Below are 22848 nucleotides of genomic sequence, written 5' to 3' on the forward strand. Positions count from 1 at the left end.
AAGGCATGGTCGCTTGAAGTTGGGGTTAGAATTGGTGTTTGGGTTAGGATGTCATTTTTATGTAACAAAAGTTGTTTTTAACCCTAAATCCAAGCTATTTTGCAACTCCGTGAGACTGGGTTGGATAAGCCCTGTCTGGGAAACCGCCCCTATATAAATACAATGCAATTACAGTAAAAAGCCTACAGTTATCTGGTAGATAAAACAAATATGGCTGAAACTGCAATGCATCCATATGTAAAAGTAATGTATTTCAATAATAGAGTATAAAGACAAACACTGCTATGCAAAAGCTACAATAGTTCATTAAGAATTAACAACACTCTGCAGCAACCAAGCAGTGTTAAGGACTATAGTATTGACACTCTGTTATCTCCATCCACCTCTGACCATCTGAATGTCACTTTATTGGCTGTTAAATTTAGAAAAACCTGCCTGAAAGATACCGAACAGTAGACAAAGAGTGAGATTCATCAACATTGCTTGCAAACAGGAAATGGGTTTCGATTAGCAAAGGCATTGATCTTAGCATCATGGTAGATGTGCACAACCCCAAAAGACCAATCAGTGAATTCCCTCAGACACCAACTTAAATCACTTAAGATAAAAAACATGCTCTAGTATCATCTTTAGCATCAATAGCTTAGGTTTACTAAGCCCTGCTGAAATGCATTCTGGGATTGCCTAGTACAACTGCTTTAGAATATGCTGAAAAGAATACGACAAATTGATTTATGAATCCAAGTAACTAATGCCGATCTGAGAGCAGAAAACTGATTATGACAGAATTCACGGGTGATTCCTAAAACATTAAACGTGCCGTCTTCATGTAAATATCACGCCCATATGAAGTAAGAAATGAAGAGTTTGTTTCCAAAACGCAATAAACACCTTTTAAACAAGTTATCACCGAAATCATTATTGTATCTGGTCTTAAAAAGTATTAAAAAGTAAATTCTTAATTTTAAGCAAAATCCAATATCCACCGTGTTATTACGTCATCTTTTCTCCCTTTTTTTCAAACGAGATGGATATAATTAGCGGTCGTTGCCAGCTTCTTTTCGGAAGCCCGGAATCGTGGTTGCTGAATAAGTGGAGGGACATGCTAGGCTCCAATATTTTCAAGCAAACGTAATGGCTATCGCCGTGGATGAAGTTCACCTAACGTACAAATGGTAAGAGATAGTCTTACTCTATGACTTAGTAAATACTTCATGTTGTGATATAAACGAAATGTTGTAAACATAATAGGCGTTGATGTACATTCGCTAACTCGGTATAATCACAATGTTAGTATCATTGTAGCGAATAACTACCAGTTCGGTCAGGCTGCAAAGACGTAATTTCAACATACGTTACACACTCGGTTGCTCTGATTGGTCGTAGGTCTATCCAATTGAGTGCAGAGGCATTTTTCGGTTGAGACACGCCTCATAATTATAGCTCAATGGAGCGGTATCAGACTCAAATTCTGACTAGAATTGAGTATGGCAACGTCAGGCTAGCTATGTGAAAGTTTGTAACAGAAAATAGTGGCTTTCATCTTGTCACTTTCTTGGTATAGAAAACAAGTTTTTACCGAAATTAGTCAAAATGAATTTATTGCGTTTTGGAACCAAACTTTAAATATAACCTGGCCAAGAAGAGGAACCTCTTCACTTTAACCTTTAATTTGTGGCTTGAAAAGCAAAGTAAAAGTTGAAAAACTGCAGTAAAATTCTTAGATATTGTTTTTTTAAACCACAGTATTTACTTCAATTTATCAGTGGTGGAGAGTCTGTGCACAACAACGTAGGTAGGTAAACTTTTGAAACAGGGCAACAGTGTCTAGATAACACCATATTCAACTTTTCTCTCACATAAAAAGCAAACAGTTTTGAAGGATCCTACTGTATGATACCATGACATGATAACAGTTGAGAGCACAAGCGTGCATGATTGCACTTGTTATGTTGCCAGTGAGAGCAGCTTATGCTCCTTGTGTTCTCAATGTATCAGCACCATTGCCAGCTCCTTCAAAATCATCAGAAACCCCTCTAAACACTCCACTGCTTTTAACAGCAATCTATGCTTTTTGCTGTGCGAGTGCTTCGCTGAACAATTTAGCCTAAGTTTATCCAGTAACTTCACAAAGCCGAACTTCAGCTTTTTATGTGCAGTCAACACCCCATCAAACACTAACAGTGGGAGTCTATTGCCTCCTGGAATCAGATCCGACAACCAACGCTCGACGGGCTCCACAAAAATACATAAATAACTCCCCTGTGAGCATTTATATGGGGAATTGTTGATGAAATGTTTAATGGACTTATTTAGGTTTGTTTTATGTGAAATATAAAAGCGCACTTGAATTTTACGGCCTTTCTTTGAAGCAACACCACCCGGCTGTTGCATGAGCTGCAATTAAAAGAGAGCAACAACAACAACAACAAGGATACATGTTATAAAGTTATAAAGATGTTGAGTCATACAGTAGAGATAACAAGAATAAATATTTTATTTATGTGGTGGGATGGACAACAAAATACATCACTAAGAGCTGGACCATTGTCAAAACTGCAGCGACTACACACATAGAAAGTTTAATAAGTAAGTCCAACTGGACATACACATTGAAAATAAGACATTAAGAGCACTTTGGGTGTTTCTTTAAAACAGGACATCACAAAAGAATTCTGCCATATTTTAAAAACTGTAAGGTGCCAAAGTTGTGACTGCTGAGTTAGCGCTATTTGCTAGTTAATGCTATATGCTAGCCTTTAAGCTGCCAAGTTTTACTAATGACAAAATGTAAATGGACATGTAAAGGTACAATTTGAAAGATACTTGCAGTAAAATATCTGAAAACCACTAGTTCAATGTTATATATTTTCTCCAGCTGATTACTAACAATATCTGTAATGTTTTCAACTACTTGTAAATTATGAGAAAATTGCCATTCTAAACAGTGACACGGGGCAGTGCAGTCGCCTGTCAATGACGTTAATATCCAAGTTACCCTATGTTACCGCCTTTACTAATGTAGAAACTACATGACAACAGTGTCGTGGACAAATGCGAAAGTATGCGTTAGTGTATAGCGCCTGTTGGTCTACTCTTTTGTTTATGGTAATCTGAATACTTAATTCTGTGCTGTGTTACACACCATCAAATTGGACTAATACTGTAACATCTATGACTAACAATTTAGTTTTGAACATTACATGAAACCTTCCATAATGAAATAAAATGATGTCACCAAACGCAACATTTATAAAACTTGATTACTTTACCTCATCTGTTAACATGATTTCTCATTCCCGTCTGATTGATGGCCATCAGCGGTTGAGTTAAAGACAACTGCTTCAGAATGTCATTAATCTATGTCATTGTTATTATTTTGATTGTGTGCCATCTAGCGGCAGATTCTACAAATTGTATCTTTAAACCATTCCCCCCAGCACTTTTTCACAAAATGCCTTTCAGAAAGTTCTCTTCTATAAATATATAAACATACAATATATCAAACGAAAGAACAGACCCTTTGCTTACAAACAAACAAATAAACAAACATATCGAAAAAAAACTTTCATCCAATCTTGTTCATTTGTTCTCTTTTTATCATCTCTCAAATATGGGTTTCTTCAAAAATACTAAATTTTGAGCAAAAAGCTGAAATAATAGCATTTTTGTAACTACATTTTGTTAGAGATCAGATTCAGAACAATGATCAAAACATACACAGATTTTTATTTGTTTTTAAATTAGTTGATGCTTTAGTTTTTATAAGGTAAGCGAATAATAGTGGAATTATCCTATACTGTAAAAACTCATCAGAAAAGCGTCATTGGCAGGGAAACGTTTTCTCTTAATTGACAAAATAACTCATCAATGGTGGGGAGAGAGTTAATAAAGTCACATACCTACTATACAGTCCTTCCAGAAAATTTTTTTTTGTGATTGTTGATGGCAAAAATCCTTGATCTTGCGGCAAGTTTTCATAAAAAAAGTGATGGAATATTCTGGATATTTATAGAATTTGCAAAAATTGCGGGAACTTTCAAAAACTGTTTGCAGCTTTTCAATGATGTCCACGTCCCATAATCACGTCATTTCATAATGTTCCCATGGCAACAGTGGACATGGCTGCGCTTGTGTGAAGTAAATGCAACATTTTTCAACTTTCTGCTAAGATATATGTGACTTTTTGCTCAGAAAATGCGGGGATTATGAAATCATGCAAGCCCTGCATATTTTGCAAGCGGAAATCTGTAATTTATGCGGCGAAAGTACGGCGTATTCGAAAAAATGCACTCCCCCCATAAATATGCGGACTTGGCTGATTATTCATTGAATCATGTGATCGCATAATCGCGTTTTTCTGGAGGGACTGATATAGATATCAGAGAACAATTTAAAATATTGAATCAGTGCATACTTTGGCACTTTTAAATCTAAATGACAGTAATTGAAATAACATATTTGAACACTGACAAAATGAATGATTGATTGTAAATGACACACAACTATAATATTTATATATTTATAAAATAAAACAAAAATGTATGACTTTGTATATTTTGACATTAAAAGAATAAGTTCAGGGCAAATATGTAAAGAATGCTTTCATAAAAGGCATTTTAAAAATAACAAAAATTAATTATAAAAGACATGAAAAACAATTTTAGTATTAATGTGACCTTCAAATAACAAAAAGTAATTCATTTAAAATAAAAATCAACCCTGTGTCCCAAAAAGTAACACCTACCTAAAATAATCAATTTAAAAATAGCTGGATTTCAAAGTGTAGGAAGAAAATATTGATGACGGGGTTTAGGAGGAATATTGATTTCTTCCTCTGCTTCTGCGCCTCGGTTTTGAACACTTGACCTTTGACCCCTCTGCATCTGAGCTAGTTTTGCTCCATGTTTGACTCAATGTGAGTACAGCTGGACCACGTTATGACTGCAGGGTGATTTGACATTAAGTAGCTCACATTCTCAGCGGGCTGAACAAATGGCTCACGATGCACATGGAGAACAGAGCCAGCGGGGAAAGTCGCCTCTTTTTACCCCATTCTTATTCGTCTGGGGTGGTATGATGCCAACGGAGTACTACGCTAACATAAAAAACAGCAAGGTGCAGTAATAATAAAGTGATGATGTAATGGGGGACAATTCTATTTTCATGGGAAGCTCGCGGTGAGCCATCGGTGTAAACGGGTTCACATATAGGCTACATGCGCTCTCATACAGTACGTACCCTTAAAAGGCTTAAAATAACCCCATAGACAGTGCCGAGCTGTATCTAGGCAACAAGAGGCTGGTGATATGGATTCCTGCAGTTTGGTTCCTCTCAGTCACAGAGTTAATGATCCTACAATCTAAACCCAGAGCCCTCAACACTTCCACATGATAAAACCATCAGCATGACACCCGTGGCACGCATATAGGCATGCATCAAACCTGTTGTGTGCGCAGACCAATGACAGTACTGACAAGCGCAATGAAAAAGGAGAGCCGGAAAAAGAAAAGAGATGGGACAGGTAATGCCCAAAGCATTGTGGGTAACTGCATTCCACCAAGTGATTTAAATAACCTGTAATATTCAGATTGCATCATGTTTCCATCATGGTTAAAACGAATGCCTGTGACAGATGGTGACACATTATGGGGATATTGCATGCAGTCAGGAAGAATAGCACACCTGGTGGAGACAGGTGTGCCAGACTCTGCCTGCCTGGAAAGCAGCATAGGTTGCCCATGCCCATGAGTAGATCTAGGATTTTCAGGCATGAGGAGTTACAGATCGGTTGTGTTTTTGTAGTTCTCTTCATTTTTTATTTTATTTAAATAAACAGTAGTTTAATTTATTCACATCTCCAAATGTTTATTAAACTCCTTTTGCTAAATGACGGCAAAACAGAAATATTCATGGTTCGCACAACAGCCTCATTTTGGCAGATTTCCATAAAGAAATATGCCCAAATGAGCTTCCAAGTGCAAAGAGAAATGCATCTACTCAGATGACAGCAGCTCAGCCTAGTGACACACAACCAGTCAGCCCTCTCATGAGTCATATCTATATCTGTCACTGCACACCAACAAGTTCGCAAACAGAGCGAGAACAAAAGCTGATACAATCCGCACACCAGCAACGTGGGGTAAACACTGGGTCTCCGAAACCAACCAAACATAATCAAAATGGAATTAAAAGACTTCACGGCTAAGATCATGAAAAGCAAGTCTCACCAGAGTCTGAGCTGTACATGTAGACGAACGTGGTCCACTTGTAGTACTCAATAACACCCACCAAGGCGTCTTGCAGTTCGGGTCTCAGCTGGATGACAAACTGGTTGGAGTTTTCCATGGGGAAACTGGGCGTCACAAAGCAGACGTGCAGCGCGCCGCAGAACGACATCAGCATGTTTACGGTCTTCCTGTCATACACACCGATGATAGCATAGACTCCTTTGGCGAACTGTGAACAGACTGGAGAAAAAAGCAGGACTTACAATACAATACAGGGTCTGATTCATAAATCATCAGTAAGTTTGCACTTAAATTGGGCCCTTTTTAAGAATGATGCAGACCAACACCAATTTTAAGCAATAGGAACAGAATAAATGTATGTGTGTAGGCACCGGTTTCACGCAAGGACCCTTTCTGCACATACAGTATATGTAATAACGCTTTTATTAAATTATAAGTGAGTGAGACTTTACTTTTATAACTTGTTGCCAAGCTGTTATTATTTCCGTACCCATCAATGGACAAGGAATGGTCACAGACAGACTTTGTGAAGGTACAGATAATCGATGCACACAAAGTCTCGCTGACATTTACCAAACAGCGGGGCACTTTTCTATTTCTCCTACCCTGCACATTGAATATCTTTTTTCTCTCCTGCTCTCCCTCTCTGTCGGTGGTAAAATGCCCCCATCTGTTTTGAACCGGGTTTCAAAGGCAGGTTTCCCTGTTTATTTATTTGAATGGTGCATCACACTCTGTTGTGCTATCTTTGCCCTGGCCGGGATCTTTTTTTACTGCAGCTTTGGGCCTTACGTTTCAATGCTGCAGCTAAACAGATTGAAGTTGCAGTCTGTTCACTGCCCAAGGCCCAAATCCCAGCAGGGGCAGCCTGAGGGGTGCAGGGGAGCATGAGCGATAGGCATGGCCATCACCCAAACTGCCTGTCCCACTACAAAACAGCCAACAAGTAGCGGAGAGTGCCAGCTTCTGAAAAGTGTGTGGGTTTAAGTATGACCGCTGGCCTATACATTGCACTGAGACTCATTTTAATACTTTAGCCACTATGACATGATAAAAGGTTTTTGTAGATGTTCATGTATTACCCACATATATTATTTTACTTTCATAATTTAACCCAGAGGATTTTTTTTCTCAGATGTTGCTCAGGAGATTTGATGGAGTTCTCAGATGTGTTTCGGTTAAATGGACACTTCACCGATTTGCATTAAGTTTTGTATCGTTAGAACCCCAGTCATGTTTTTGAATGGTCGTGCATCATTCCCTCAGTTTCCCCTGAGATGGGAGAAATATGTAGATTTCAGTGTTGCACTTCCTTCTTTCAATGATGTAAAAATCTTAATTTTGTGTCATTGAAAGAAGGAAGTGCTATATCTTTGTCAAGGGTGAAAGACTACAAACACTCATTCCTCATTTTTCCAAGGTGGGGGCTATTGGTGGGACCCACTCAGGCTACAGACATATTACAGATCAGTGGGTGGGACTTACGAAAATATACAAACATAGACTTCAAGTAACAATAATATTGGAAGGTTATCGATATAATATGGAAGAGGGTGATTTTGCAAGCGTGATGCTCTAATCCGCTGTTCATTGCGCATTTATGAGCCACAATACAGCAAAGAGCTGAGGCAGATGGAAGAACAGAAGCCTGAGGAGTAGGCTGGAGGCTGGGCTTCGGCTGCGTAGAGGAGCCCAGGGAAGACACCACAATCCCTTTGCCTCTGCTGCGTAGAGAAGCCCGGACTGGCTCGAGCTTGGACGGACTAGTAGTGGCTGTACTCTCGCTGTGTGCTTTCTGTATAACATTTCCGCTTCAGATCAGGATATGGACGTTTCCTGGTGAATGTTCCCGGGTAAAAAGAGGTACTTTGCACGTGTTTATTTCACAGACGTGTTTCGGCTTACGAGCACAAGTGCTGAGCCAGCGCGTCTGTGGAGTATACATATTGGGAATTTACATGTTTGGCCAAGCACTCTCAAAAATATATCAGAAACTGAATGAAGATTGCTCCTACCCAAGCTTCGTACTGTATATGGACAGCGGTGTCCTGGATACATATTTTAGAATCCTAAACTGGAAGCGACAGCCAAAGCCTGCAGGGATAAATGGACGTATATAGTGTTTCTATTTTCTTTGGTATACTAACGTGGCATTTATGTACACAATATCTGAGCGGTGTTCCGATTAATGGGAGAGAGCTGTGCATTGTGGGAGTTGTAGTTTTCTATACAAATGTGCCCTAAAGTCAAGGTCTGTCTTTTCGCAGTCAAATAGGCACAAAATTCTAAATTTATGTTACATTTCGACTACAAATATGACCCACTTTCAATAAAGATTCATGTTTCAATCTATGAAATTTCCCTTTAAGTACCATTTAAAGAGATATTAATAAAAAATAGAAATACATGAGACAATTAATAAAAAAACAAAGAGTATGGATGTTGAATATATTGGTAAAATAATCTGGATTCGGGTAAATTTGATGAAAAATGTTCATTAAAATCTGTAAAAATTTTGATATTTGAGTGCAGACTTGCAAATCTAAGTTTGTGATATTGTTGAGATCTCATCTGAAACTAATGGAGACATTGTGAGATTTCTGTAAGGTTGGGTCAGTGGCCTTCAGCCGGACCTTAACTCTTTTGTGAACACATGTATGGCTTTAGTTAGTAGTTAAAATATAAATGTTTCCTTAAAAAACCCATCACATTATCTCAAAAGACATGTAATAACTTTATGGATTAATTTTTGATGGATGATGCACTTTTGGAGCATTAACAAGGGGCACTATCCAATGCCATTATAAAGCTTAATAAAGATCTAGGATTTTATAAAAAATAACTCTGACTGTTTGGCTGAAAGAAGAAAGGACGGTTGAGGGTGAGTAAAATTTGGGCAAAAAAACTTTAAGCAAAAGCTTCAATTTGCTCTCCTTTTGATATCTAGGAACTTGTTTACACCTGATATTAAGATGCGGTTTGGTCGATCAGGTCACAAGTGGACGACGCTAAATACAGGTATTAATGACCACATTCAGAGGTAGTCGAAAACGTATTCAACCGGATGTGTTTGAGCATCCACATAAGGCTGCCCACTCTCTGCCTATTATATTATGCGTAATGAGCAAAATGTTTTTAAATTGGACATAACTTCTAGCGCAAACCCACAGTGTTAAACGCGATCTTTAGGCTTTCTTGGTTAAAACTGAAAAAAGGCTGCTCTCTACCTCTTCCAGTTTTGTTTCAATTTGAAGAAGTTGCACAAGCATATTTGATCAGTTGCTCTGAAATATCAGAGTAAGCTCTTACATAACATTGGGCAACATGTTACTAACAACACAAGCAGCGGACTTTGACCTAATATTGGTGTGTGTGTGTCAATCTAAACCCATCATTCTCCCGCTCGAATTTAAATGAAAATAAAGGGACTCGCCCACAGACCACCCCTTAAAGTAATCAGGACAGAAGCGGTCGAAAGTGGATAAAGAGACGGATTAAAGCACCAGGTGTAAACGTGAACGTGTCTCTCTCGACCAAAATGCATCTAAATACCAGGTTTAAACAGCCCCTGGAAGAAATAATATAAAGATATTAAAGATGGTGCTTGCAACGGCAAGGTCATGGGTTCGATTTCAAAATAATACACAAACTAATAAAATGTACCTTATAAACTAAGTAGCTTGGATTAAAGTGTCAAATCTAAACATGAATCTACCCAGAAATATTATAAGAATCAACAACCTGTTTCCATCTTATAACATTTCTTAATATAACTAGAACATTGTGTAATATTCCAGACTGACATGCTAATTTAAAGTGTTCTCTCTGCACTGTACGGAGGAAATTCACAGACTACGTGCTAAGCAATAATGAATACGACACTTCTAACAGGCGCTGCAGTGAGCTCTGAGGTAATATTGGGGATGTTCTTATCACACAGCTCTGGTTTCTGTGTGACTGATGACTTGCACATTAATTCTGTCTGGGCTGAGCTTTGTGGACCCAGGGAGACAGAAAGACAGAAAGAGGAGTGAACGTGGGGGACAGCGTCCCTCTGTGTTAGCTATTACCGAAGACATATGGCGCATTGAATCAAGCTCCTCAAAGTACCATATGTGCTTGTCTTAAATGGTTTCACATAGTTTACCTTTTTGGCAATTCGTACCATGTTAATAATCGAAGCTTGTTTAGCTACAACGCATTATTGAACTTTAAAGCTCGGTTCCAGACATTAGAGAAACATTAATTAACTTGAGGTAATATTTGTTACATCTATATTTATAGTCTGAGACTGAATACAGCCTTATTGCATTTCTTAATGCAAAAAATCGACAGTGTTTATTGACAGTTTTTATTCATTTTTATATCATGTAGCTCCACCCACAGACACTTCTCAGTTCAAAATCCCGATGTACTGTATATGACACATCAGCCATATTCTGAATGTAACACAGCATTTACATATTCAGTGTGGACAAACAAACTGCTTATTGCTTTATTCACATCTGGTCAGTACACAACATGACAAATCCTTTTCACACACATAAATACGGTTAAGGGTTATGTTTATTTCCTTCTGTGTTAAGACAGTGGTCCTCAACTGGGGTCCCAGTTTTATGACATTTTTGTAAAATACATTAATTTATCATGAATTCTGTGAAATTAAACCTAAAAAAAGGCATCACTACTTTGTATAATTTAATAATTTGTTTAATAAAAATGTGACATTTTAGAACTGTTTTTGTCATAAATTTTCTTTGGGGGAGCCGCAAAGGAATGCACCGTACACAAAGGGGGCTGCACGCTGAAAACGTTTGAGAACCATTGTGTTAAGATGATCGGTTTTAAAATGTATATTATGGTTTGTCATATTTTAGGCATGTTTTTTATCTAAAATTAAACTACACTCTGAGAAAAAAAGCTACAAAAGTTGTCACTGGGGTGGTACCTAAAGTTGTCACCTAAAAGATATTTGTACCTCAAAGGTCACATTAGCATCTTATGGTGCTTTTCCATTGCATAGTATCCCATAGTTTGGTTTGGGTAAGGTCAGCTTACTTTTGGGGTCTTTTTTTACGTGGTACCCGATACTTTTTTAGTACCACCTTGGTTGGGGTTCCAAGCAAGCCAAACTGATACCAACGCGAAAATGCGAAAACACTGTAGATCACTGATTGGTCTGAGAGAATCGTCACTACCAGCATCATCGCTATAATATAAAAGATTAGCTTTACCTTCATGCTAGCTTGCGCTGTCTCTGGCAAACTTCTTGTCGTCTGTGCTCTGCTATAAGTTCCCAAACTCCCTTTTAGTGTTGAAAATCATCCACAGGTTCAGAATCAGGAACACCATACCAATTTTTTTCCAGACTTGAAGTTTGTGGCGGCACATTCGCGACGCGCACGTCCGCATATATGTTTAAATGCAACTTAAATGAGGCTCAGCGGAGCTTTTTTTAAGTAGTACCCGATACTTTTTTTAGTACCACCTTGGTTGGGGTTCCAAGCGAGCCGAGCTGAAACTAAACGTGACGCGAAAACATTGTAGATCACTGATTGGTCTGAGAGAATCGTCACTACCAGCGTCATCGATATAATGTAAAAGATTAGCTTGAAGTTTGTGGCAGTACATTCGCGATGCACACGTCTGCATATATGCTTAAATGCAACTTAAATGAGGCTTAGCGGAGCGCGTTGACAGACGCCACGGGTGTTTGTACAGAAACTGATATGTGAGACAGTGGTAGTGATAAACGCGATGTGCAAACATCTATTTGTGGTGCTCAAATTTGAATTTTTAGTAGACTGAGAAATAAATGAATGTATGGGAATGTACAACGACGCTCTCACTAGTATGATGTCACAGCAGTAGGCAGCGCAAATATAACGATACGCCTATAATCCCTCCCACTCCGAAGTGTTACTAAACTCGATGGAAAAGCTAACCAAGCCAAAGTGAGGTTAGCTGACCCGACCTGACCCAAACCAAACCAAACCGTGGGGTACTATGCAATGAAAAAAGCGCCATTGGAGGTACATACTGGTATCTCAAATATACATATCTGTACCAAATTAGGACCTTTATATAATGTACCGTCCCCGTGACAACTTTTGTACTTTTATTTCTGTATGACACAGAAATGAGCATTGGGACTTTTCACGGTTATTTCAATTACCTTGTCAAATACACTTCACCTTGACTAATCTGAGCAAAGCTAATCAGAGCCAAAATAGCAAAATGACAAGCAAATTGGTTTTTAATCAGTAACTCATTTGCAAAACATTTTAATGGAAATTATTTGCCACACGGCTGCCGCTGCTTTCCCTGTGTGTAATAATGTGGCAGCAGATTGGAGCGTGTAGCTCTCTCTCGCTCACATCTGCTTCCCTGTTTTGAGAAGTTCCTCCTGACAGGGAGCACATGGTCATGTCACCCGGCACTCTAATGACAGGAACACACTGGTCGCCTGCAGTGGTTTGTGTTACCCTGAGTGGAGCCGTAAAAGCGATCCTGCCACCTCTGGCCGACCTGTGCTCTCCGGCCGTACTAAAGATCCTGACAGCATCTGTCCTTCCTGGCACAATCTCACAAACAGATCTCGGTGGGCCTTACAAAACCAGGATATTAAGGTGGGGAAGACTGATGAACTTGTTGCAGTGAATGTTCAGTTTGAGCGGCTAAACTGATGTAATTAAATGCTGTGAAAGGGTTATTATGAAAAAGATTTTTAACTCTATAGAGGGTATTGTTACATTTCCACTGTCAAGCTGTCAGTAGCTGAAACTATCTATCAGTGGCGGCTCGTGACTGCTCATCTGAGGGGCGCTAATTCAAAACAAGTGTTCGGAGTTTCATGTGTGTTGCTTCCGTTTTCAAAATATGTGTTTGTTGCGTAATGTGAACCATGTGCATCACGTGTTTTGTCAAAATAAGTGCCTGCTGCACACGCGTCAAAACCATGTATGATAAAAGAGACGCTCACGTTCACAAAATACACTCCCTTAACAGTAACCTCTGATTATTACGGATGAGATTATGTGAGTATCTGGCAAACGCGAGCGTCTCTTTTATCATAAACCATTTAGACGCGTCTGCAGCAGGCACTTATTTTGACAAGACACGTGATGCACATAGTATCACTTGACGCGCAGAACACATATTTTGAAAAAAGGAACCACACAACATGATGGGCTCCATACATGTTTGTAACGAACTTCGCATCGAGCGCCCTCGAAAAAATAAGTCACCTGCTACTGCTATCCATTCATTTGGATTGTGAGCTCTGAGGCCGTCTGCAATCTCATTAAAGAATGCTTTCAATTGTTTTAACCCATATTTAGGTAAAATATGGACAAACCCAACTGTTGGGTTATAAATAACCCTATGCAGACCTTGTTGCATTGATCAGTTGGATTACATGACCATGTTTCTCCCTTATAAATAACTTAGTCCCACAACTATTAAAGTATTGCAACCGAAAGATTTGCCTTCAAACATTTAAATTTGACATGAGAGGAATTTTTCAATCTCAAATTCTGAAAGCAACAGTAGGATTGACTTGTATAACTAGGGGGGAAGAACCAGGGGAAATCCTTTGACGCTAGTCTACTGGTTTTTCTTTCCAGCGTCTCTGTATGTGCTCAGCCTAAATTACATCAGTTCCACCTAATATGTGTGAGACTAGTCTATTTAAATGACGGCGTGTCTGAGAGATTTCTTGCCAGGCGGTGCTCCGGAGTAAACCCGCTTTAAACTGCAGTCTGAGAGCAGGTAGACTCCCTCAGGAGCATTGCGGACTCTAAATAGCCATTTCCTTCTCAATCTGTTTCGCTCACTCTCTTTCTCTCTCCGTTTTCCCAGTCCTCAAATCAACCTGAGGATTATCTAGAGCCATGTGCTGTTGATGCCGACAGCATGTCTGCATATGGAAAAACTGAAGTAGTGGAGTGGATTTTAAAGAAGAGTGGCGCTTCACCTCTACCATCCACAGTCTTGGCTTTAATGAGCTGTTCTGCTTTCTCCTTCGGTCTGTAGTCCTCTGTTCAAACACACATGCACATCATATCCTCAGGCACACTCTGACGTAAACACAAGCTACATGCTTCCGAGTTAAAATACAAAACACGCACATACACACTTAAAACAATTCGGCTACTACACTCTAATGCACTGCTGCTACACACAAGCAAATGTACAACTGCAAGAGTAATTACACACAGACAAGCTAAATAAGACCTTGTCTCACTGCCTCACTCTCTCTTTCTTTGTCTGACACACCAAACCCATCCATACTCATTGCTGGGAGTCACACATCATTACCCTACACACTGGAGCGTATGCCTGTTGATGCTTAAGGGGAGATGCTGTTATAATCACTCCTGTATTCTGCTGTATCTGTGCCTTAAGAGGACAGTTCCAGGTCAGCTATACATAATGTGTTATTTCCAAGAAATTCAACCTTTTTCAAATGTAAGCAAAATGCAGAAGCCAAGAGGCAGCCTTTCATTTGTTGTATCTTAATATCTCATACTAAAATCCTGTAATGCTGTCTGATTGTTTACTAAATAACACTGAAAAGAAGTAGACATTGTTTCATCTTCAATCTAGACAGCTAGTCAAACCAACAACTAGTTAGTTGTTTATAAAGACTAGTTAATCTCGATTTGTTCTTATACGGTACTCAGGGTTCCGACACCTTAGTTAACTTCAAATTCAAGGACCTTACAAGGTCTTTCCAGGTCCAATACCCTCAAATTCAATGACTAAATGTGGGGACACATTTTAAGTGAGAGCAAGGTTACATCGTGTTACCTTTTAAGATAAATTGTTACAGTTACAGAACTCACGCTTAGGGAACAACAGTTACATACGTAACCCCGAGATGTTTTCATGTGTCAAACACAACTATGCAAAAAAGCATTTTCATATGAATCAACATTCGCATACAGAAGATATAAGCATTTAAAGCAAACAGTTTAGCACGTGTGCTTAAAAAGTCTAGAATTTTTATGATATTATCCTACACTACACAGGGAATAATATGGATTTTTTTCCAGAAAACTTTGTGCATACAATAGATTCAAGCACTTTCAATGACCTGTATCTATTCATGTATATTTTCAAAAACTTCCCAGGGCCTTGAATTGTTTCCCTAGATTCACAAACTTTCAAAGACTTCAAGGACCCGTGGGAACCCTGCGTACTGTGCCAAAGTCTTATGCCTGATTCACACCAGACCCGAATAGAGCGCCTAATAAGCGTCTACCGCGTCTTGTTTGCCCCTTGAACAATTTGCGTGCATTTGTGCATCTATAGTGAAATAGATGCACATAAAAAGCAAGCATTTGAAGCAAAATTGGCACAAAATATTAGCCATTCCTCCATGTTGAATGAGTGACTCCGGGCGGGCCTGCCGCCACAGCACCAACCACGCTCCTGATTGGTTAACGCGGCGCAAATTGATGCCAAAGTTCACATTTTTCAACTCAGGCGTCAGATTGGTTAACGCGGCGCAAATTGATGACAAAGTTCAAATTTTTCAACTCAGGCATCAGATGCCAATTTGAGTCATTTGTGAAAACTAGACGCGCTAAGGAAGCAAATTTGTATCTACTGCGCCGCGCTAAACGGCCTCATTTGTGCCGCGAGACCTTTAGACACGCATAAACGTGTCTTTACATTGACTTAACATTAATATCATTCATTGTTGTTTATGCAATAATGACCATATATAAAAAACTTTATACGAGTGAAAAATCCTGCAGTGTATTCCAGGCTTTAGTGCCATGAGAGGTCACCCTAAATACTGACTTTTGCCAGTCATTTTGTTATAAAACATATATTTTTACATTTTATGCAAATATTTCCTGTATTTTCTGTGTGTATCTTAAAAAAGCGAGCAAAAATAAATATGGAAGGTCTTGCTAAAACAAGAAAACTGGTGGTGGCCCAAGACATTTGCACAATACTGTACTGTACAATATATTGTTCGACTTTTTTAAAGATATTTTAAGCAGTGTTTAATTACTGTGCAGCATAGCTGTTAGACAGTTCATACAATAAAATCCTTGCAGAAGTGTAATGTCTGTAAATATATCCCCTTTAAATCAACACCGCTACAGACACACATATTCATCTCGACGCACCTGCATACTTCTCTATTCCACAGCACACTTTCTCGCCGTTTAAGAATGAAAGACTGCTGCTTAAGTAAATAACCTTTAACAAAAGTGTCTAATTTGGGTCAGGCCAAACCACATTTAGTCTAATCACAGGGCTTCTGTTTAAGACCATTTACTCCACAAATCATTAAAGTAAACCAAGCTAGTTGATTTTAAAATATGTAGTTTTTCTCTTCGCTTCCAACGACTTAAAACTATAATATAAGTATAATTAAGCAACAAGAAATTAATATAGTCACGACTGATAGGCGAAGTTAACATCATGGAGTCAAATGTTCATTCATTGTTTTTATTTTCATAAAGATCATTAAATCCTTTCATTTGATGATAGTGTTCTTGACATCAAGCGCAACAAAATGGGTGCTGCAGAGAAATACAGTACACATAAGTGTGATTTATAATGAATTATACACAACTGCTGACGTAACAGCATCCCAGACCATCCATTTTAAAGAATAATCTCTAGTTTAACATACATATTTGTCACCTTTTATTTGGCATGTGCAAAACAGCATCGTGAAAAATCTTTCCATTGTGTTTAACAGTCATGTTATAAGCCTGTATCCTGACAAGCCTCTCAGGGCAGAAATAACTGTTATCATTCCTACACCAGGAGAACAAACCAATTTAGTAAAAGCCAGAGGCTACCTCAGAAAAATGTTCCTTTTTCTATTACCCAAACGCAACAAATAGCCCGAGTGCCGCATCTCATTTTGCCCATCATGTCTGTTGCAATAAAAGCACATAACATATGGACAGTTTAAGCTTCTGTGTGATGTTTGTGTCACTTTATGAAAACAACTAAATTGTCCTGCCTCGTGGCTGACATTAGGAGTTACTGCTGTGGTCCTAAAGCTTTATTTAAAAGCCGAATGAACACATTTGAACTATTGAATTTCTAACAGCCATCTCTTGAATCAAACTTTGCCTAGTACCTATCCATCTAGATTTAGCTTTGTTTAATATGGTGTGACAGCACTGCAAGCCAAGCTCATTAAATAAGCTCGAAATATTAAAAATTATCTGTATAAGCGTATATTTTGCTTCAGAAGATACAGTATATAAATCACAGGATTTGGATTACTTTAATGATGGATGTATGATAATATAAAATTTTCGTTTGTGTTCAACTGATTCAGAAAGTCGTTCATCTAGGATGTCAGTAAATCATGAGAGAATTCTCATATTTGTATGAACTATTCCTTTAATGATAATGATATACAGAGCTATGAGTACTTGATACTGAAGACCATAAATATGTCTCACTGCAGTAAAAGTGATTCAGCGTTGGGTGGGCAGAAGCCCTCAGGTGCACAGAGTGCTACTATGTCCAAATGAGGATTCAATCCTTCAGAATGACTCATTCTCACAACCTGAGTGTAAAAGCGCAACATGGATAAATATAGAAGAAGAATAAACGCCACCTCAATGGTCACACATGCTGGCTGGCACAACTGTGCGCTCACACCAGAACATATCCAACCACACACACACCACCAAACACAAACCCATTCACTTGTGATGTTTTCGGTTTAGCATTCTTTGTTGCTTGTGAAAGATATTCATACTGTTAGTCTTACAAAATGTTAACAAAGATAGCTTATAAACCAAAAAATAAAATTATTCTGCAGATTCTAATGGTCTACAGTGCTTATTTCTGGAGGATAAAAGGTGCACAGGTGTTCTTGCAGCTCAGTTGGTTGAGCATTACATTAGCAGCGCAAAGGTCAAGGGTACATACTAATAAAACTAAATCTGCAATAACAAACCTACTAGACCACATACATGTATGCATCCAAACAGCATCTTTAAATGTACTGCATGTCTACGCACACCACCTTATTGCATGTGTAAGAACAAATCACAGTGGATTTCCCAAATGAGATCACTCTTCCTCTTCAACTGAATTCCATTAGACTCAAGCCAAAGGTCAGATTTTTAAATAGGGCAGAGTATAAGGGCAGGTGGAAACTCAAGACTCAGGTTGTGGTGTGTAGGGTCTGAAGGTCACACTTCCAAACAGTGCTAATAGTGCTGTGAGGTTGTGGCTGCTTTTCTCTGCATGTGTCCTCATCTAGACAGAGAAAGGACAAAGCCTCGTCCTAGTCCTAGACATCAGTGACCCACATTTGTTCAAGTTATGCTGGTAAGGAAAACAGAGCCAGACATCAGGTGACATGGAACGAGGCTGGCCTTTTTCATTCTTTCTTTCATTCTAACGTTTTTACATGATTGCAGCTAAATCACAAGTAAACAGTCTATAGTCTATGTCTACAGTATAATTTCATTTGTGTTCTTTTATTGTAAACATTACAAAATGCCATGACAAAGTTAATTGTGTACGTTGCATTATTTCATTACATTGGTCGTTATAATGTCACTATACATGATTATTGCTATTTATCATAATAGTTTGCAAATTGTGCATGTTTACAGTATTTACAACCTCTAGGCTTATTTATGTCCTGATAATTATGTGAGATATTGACAACTGTTGTCATGATAATCGCATTGCGTACTACAAGCAAGCGCAACAACATACAACATAGACCGCAAATAAGTTTACAAATAAGAGATTTACTTACTAGTCCATCAACAAGATCGCCAGATCAGCATCCCATCCAGTGCTTTCTTTTCGCTCACGCCAACGAGTAAAAACCTGACAGAGTGGGACTCTTGTCAAGGTTCCTAATGCGGTCAGATTCTCTTTTCCTTTTCCTACTCTCTTCCGAACGCGCTTTCTTAACTTTTAAATCGTTTAGCCTCACGTCTCAAATTTTGCTCGTGCAGTTGTTGTTATAGGCTTGATCAACTTCATGCAGCGCTGCAAGAACCGACAGCCGGATGACGTCAAAGTGCCGTCTCGGATCATTCTCGCGGTACTTTGACGTCATCCGGTGGTCGATTCTTGCAGCGCCACACGAAGTCGAACAAGCCTAACGTGTGTGACGTCATTGCCGTAAAGCAAGTCGTGATTCTCGCGAGATTTGTCAGGGGCTGTTCTCTCAAGCTTGCATTGCTGGTTTTGCTAGCGACGTCCTCCCCGAGTTTCAACAGAAGGATGATTCGCCCTACTATGACTTTGTTTACCACCGAAATAACTTTGAAGCTGTTATATTAAGGTAAAATAACTGCATAGTGTGTCTTTAACATGTACTAATACACACTTACACACCAAAGGAAATTTTAAAATGTAAATCGGACAATAGGTGCTCTTTAATGATTAGTCATTTTGAAAAATCACGTAGATGTGTTTATGTGTCTGTTTATTATCTTTGTGTTCTTTCCAACAACAGTTTTTTCTTTTCTTTTATACAATTCTTATCTCTTATATTCAGTAAGCAAGCTCAAAACATTATGAATAAATGACTAAATTAATGCCAACTTTACCAGCTGTCATTGATATTAATCATTCCTAACATTTTGTAGATCCTAATCTTACACTTCAACAATTTATCATACCTACTGTATACTTTCCTTACCATACTATACTATATTTCAACATGAGTCCATCGTTACAGTACATCTTCAGAAGCATTAAGATCTGGAGGGATTTTAATAAATTAATAAAATGTGGTAATGGCAGCCAAAACAAAAGCATGTGTCCTCATTAAGACGGGAAGCTCAGGCTAATATGGGACATACGCCCAATGAAGCATATTGGACTGCTTCCACAATTTGTACTATATGATGCTGTTGGGGACATTTTAAACTATATAACAATATAGAGACAATGCTGTATCAGCCATGTTTATTCTACAATCAATAATCAAAGAATAAACGTTTTACCACCTTTATTCTCTTTGTACTAGTGGTACAGAAACAGTACTGTAATACTTTAACACAGTTGTCATTTCTTTAAGAACGAACAGACAAGAAGAGACGATATGCCGTCTTTGTCTCTCATTAGCGCAAAGGACTGGGCGAGACGAGAGAGTCTTCGTTTGTCTCTCAGACTGAACATGACAGCTCCTCTCTTATCCTCCATTCTGCAGACGTACAGCCCTCACCGGATCCCTTCTCTCAATCCACACCAGCACCGCCAGCTACAATACATCAGAGATCAGAACCCAGAATTGACAAACCACCACACGTTCACGGTTCACCTATCAGCCCGATTCACCTCTCGATCTACAAAGTTGCTAGTTTGTGGAGCTGGCATGAGCTAATGTTAAAAGCCAGATCTGTGTTTTCTCCATGGCCTCGGTCACCAATTAGCAGACTGTGGCACATCTTTGTTGATTATAATGGGATGCATTTATGTGTGATGTGTGGACATGATGTAATTGAACATTGTTTGTGGTTCCTAAGCAACAGATGTGCATATCCAACTGTGTCACAAAAGCCTTAAGCGTGGTTCATTCAGAATTTGTAACCTTATGCTACATGCGAATCCTACATGTTCAGAATTTTGTGAAACTGGACCTCACATTCAGATGAGTGCTTGTTCTCCAATTGTGCCGAATATGGCGTGGAGACCCTCAATAAAACAAGCTGCTCTGGGCGCATTATAAAGCTGTGAAAGCTGAGGGTTATCCCTTCCCCCTCAGTCTCCTGTTACACAATAATATAACACCATGAAGCCAACTCTCCCCACACACAATCCAAAGAAGGGAACACTACCGTCGTGCTGCCTGTACGCATTTTACTGTGACTGCAAGACATGCAGGAAGACATGGTGCAGGGGTTATTATTTCCTTCTCAATGCCAAGCTCTGAAAGACATTGGAGGTTTATGACAGAAACGGCTGCTGTTTTCTGAGTCTCTCTAATGCGTGTTTACAGCTTTTCGCCTTTGCTTCATATTAGATGAGAAAGTGCATACTTAAAAAAAGTGCAAAAAATTGAGTCTTCGATGGTAGCAGAGCGGTTAAAAACAGATGTTTAATTTATAAACTGCATTTAGAAACTTTACTCCGTGTAGATCAAACTATTGCAACTGTAAATGCTTTTTTAATACTTTTTTAGTTCTTTATATTCATGTGTGCTAATATTCTTCTGGCTTGGAGGTTATATGGTTGTATAAGAACACACACTTAGATATTTAAGCAGGCTCTTGAGAGTCTTTGCGTGAAGGAATCGGTGAGCATCTCGTATTGATTGTGGAGCCTTTGCATGGGGTCTTGCTATTGATCAGCTTCTAATTCTCAGGGATCAAATAAAGGAGTCCACCATTAGCTGTGAGGACTTCAAATGCCAGCCAGACGCTTGGGGGGTCACTGAATAAATTGCAGTTCTACACAAAACACCTTCAAATTAGGCACATTCTTTTGAAATTGAAAGTGAATAAAAAACGTGTCTATAAAAAGTAAGCAAACAAAATAAATTAATAAATAAAATGTGCTGGTGTAATTTGGATTAAACCTTCTTTTACTGAATGATTAGAATGATTGAACGGGGTATTTATCCTTGTTCTGTGATGCGAACAAAATTTTGTTTGGGTCTGTTATGCCTTAGAAGCTTCCTAAAAACCTCTCTCAGAAAGCTATATTAGGGTGGGGGATTTTAAACGCGTGGTTTTGCAATTTTTTGGCATCTCTTCTGGCTTAACTGGCAACCTCATTTTAAAATGCAAGCACTTGACCCTGATTGGCTGCCTTTGCTTCCAGTCAAAAGAATGTAAACTTATTTTACAGATTGAAAAGCTCACCTCGCAACGCGACTCGCCATTTCTTCTTGAACTTCGCGACCACTGCTGCAATTTACTTTCTGCTGAAGGCGAGAGGCTGGATGTATGCAAATTATTTTAAAAGTAGGGAATTGAATGAGAGTGGGGGGTGAAATGCATTTTACGTAATATGTATCCGTTGTTCAGATTGGGCCACTTTCTGGGGGACATTTCTAAAGGAGGAATTTCTATGAAACTGAGATGTTCAGAATGTTTAGCACTTTTCGTATGTTTGTGAATGGGGGTAAAATACCGGTACTAAGGTAAAAACGTTTAAATAAATGTATATGGGGATAAAATATACTGAGAACAATGGCACTAATATATGTTAAAGAGCATCAATGGTACAATTCACGATTTTACATTTCCTTTGGTGTGTAAGTGTGTATTAGTGCATGTTAACAATATGCAAAAGGTACAAACCCCAAAGTAAACAATGACGTGAGTTATCATCTCCAATATACATCTTTTTTCTTGGACTACAACAAACGCACGGATTGTAGGCAACAGTTTACTTCCTCGGATTGGTTACGTTAGCAACCGAATCTTTCAAACATGATAAGGAGCGTCACATTTCCCCCTGACGTCAGATGTATTCAGACCAATCACAACGTACAGAATAGCTGGCCAATCAGGGATAGTTTTGTACAAAATCTGTGCGTTTCAGGAAGACAGGGAAATGTGGAGCTACAAAAATGTACGGTATGTTGAAAATAATGTGGTTTTTTAACCATATACTATGCGAACAT

The 22848-nt window shown here is 38.8% G+C and overlaps 1 protein-coding gene across 7 annotated transcripts in view; it reads right to left on the bottom strand.

Moving 5' to 3' along the window:
- gria1a (glutamate receptor, ionotropic, AMPA 1a) overlaps nucleotides 1–22848 on the bottom strand; it is an 86135-nt gene that overhangs the window by 60124 nt on the left and 3163 nt on the right. For all 7 annotated transcript variants that reach the window (XR_012357960.1, XR_012357961.1, XR_012357962.1 and 4 more), the window contains exon 3: nucleotides 6231–6470. Coding sequence is in view for 4 of the 7 variants with exons in the window: in XM_055178188.2 (XP_055034163.1) it covers nucleotides 6231–6470 (240 nt within the window). In the remaining 3 variants the exon portion in view is untranslated. The remainder of the gene's footprint in view (nucleotides 1–6230; nucleotides 6471–22848) is intronic.

This window comes from Misgurnus anguillicaudatus, chromosome 16, assembly GCF_027580225.2.
Source record: "Misgurnus anguillicaudatus chromosome 16, ASM2758022v2, whole genome shotgun sequence".
NCBI lineage: Eukaryota > Metazoa > Chordata > Actinopteri > Cypriniformes > Cobitidae > Misgurnus > Misgurnus anguillicaudatus.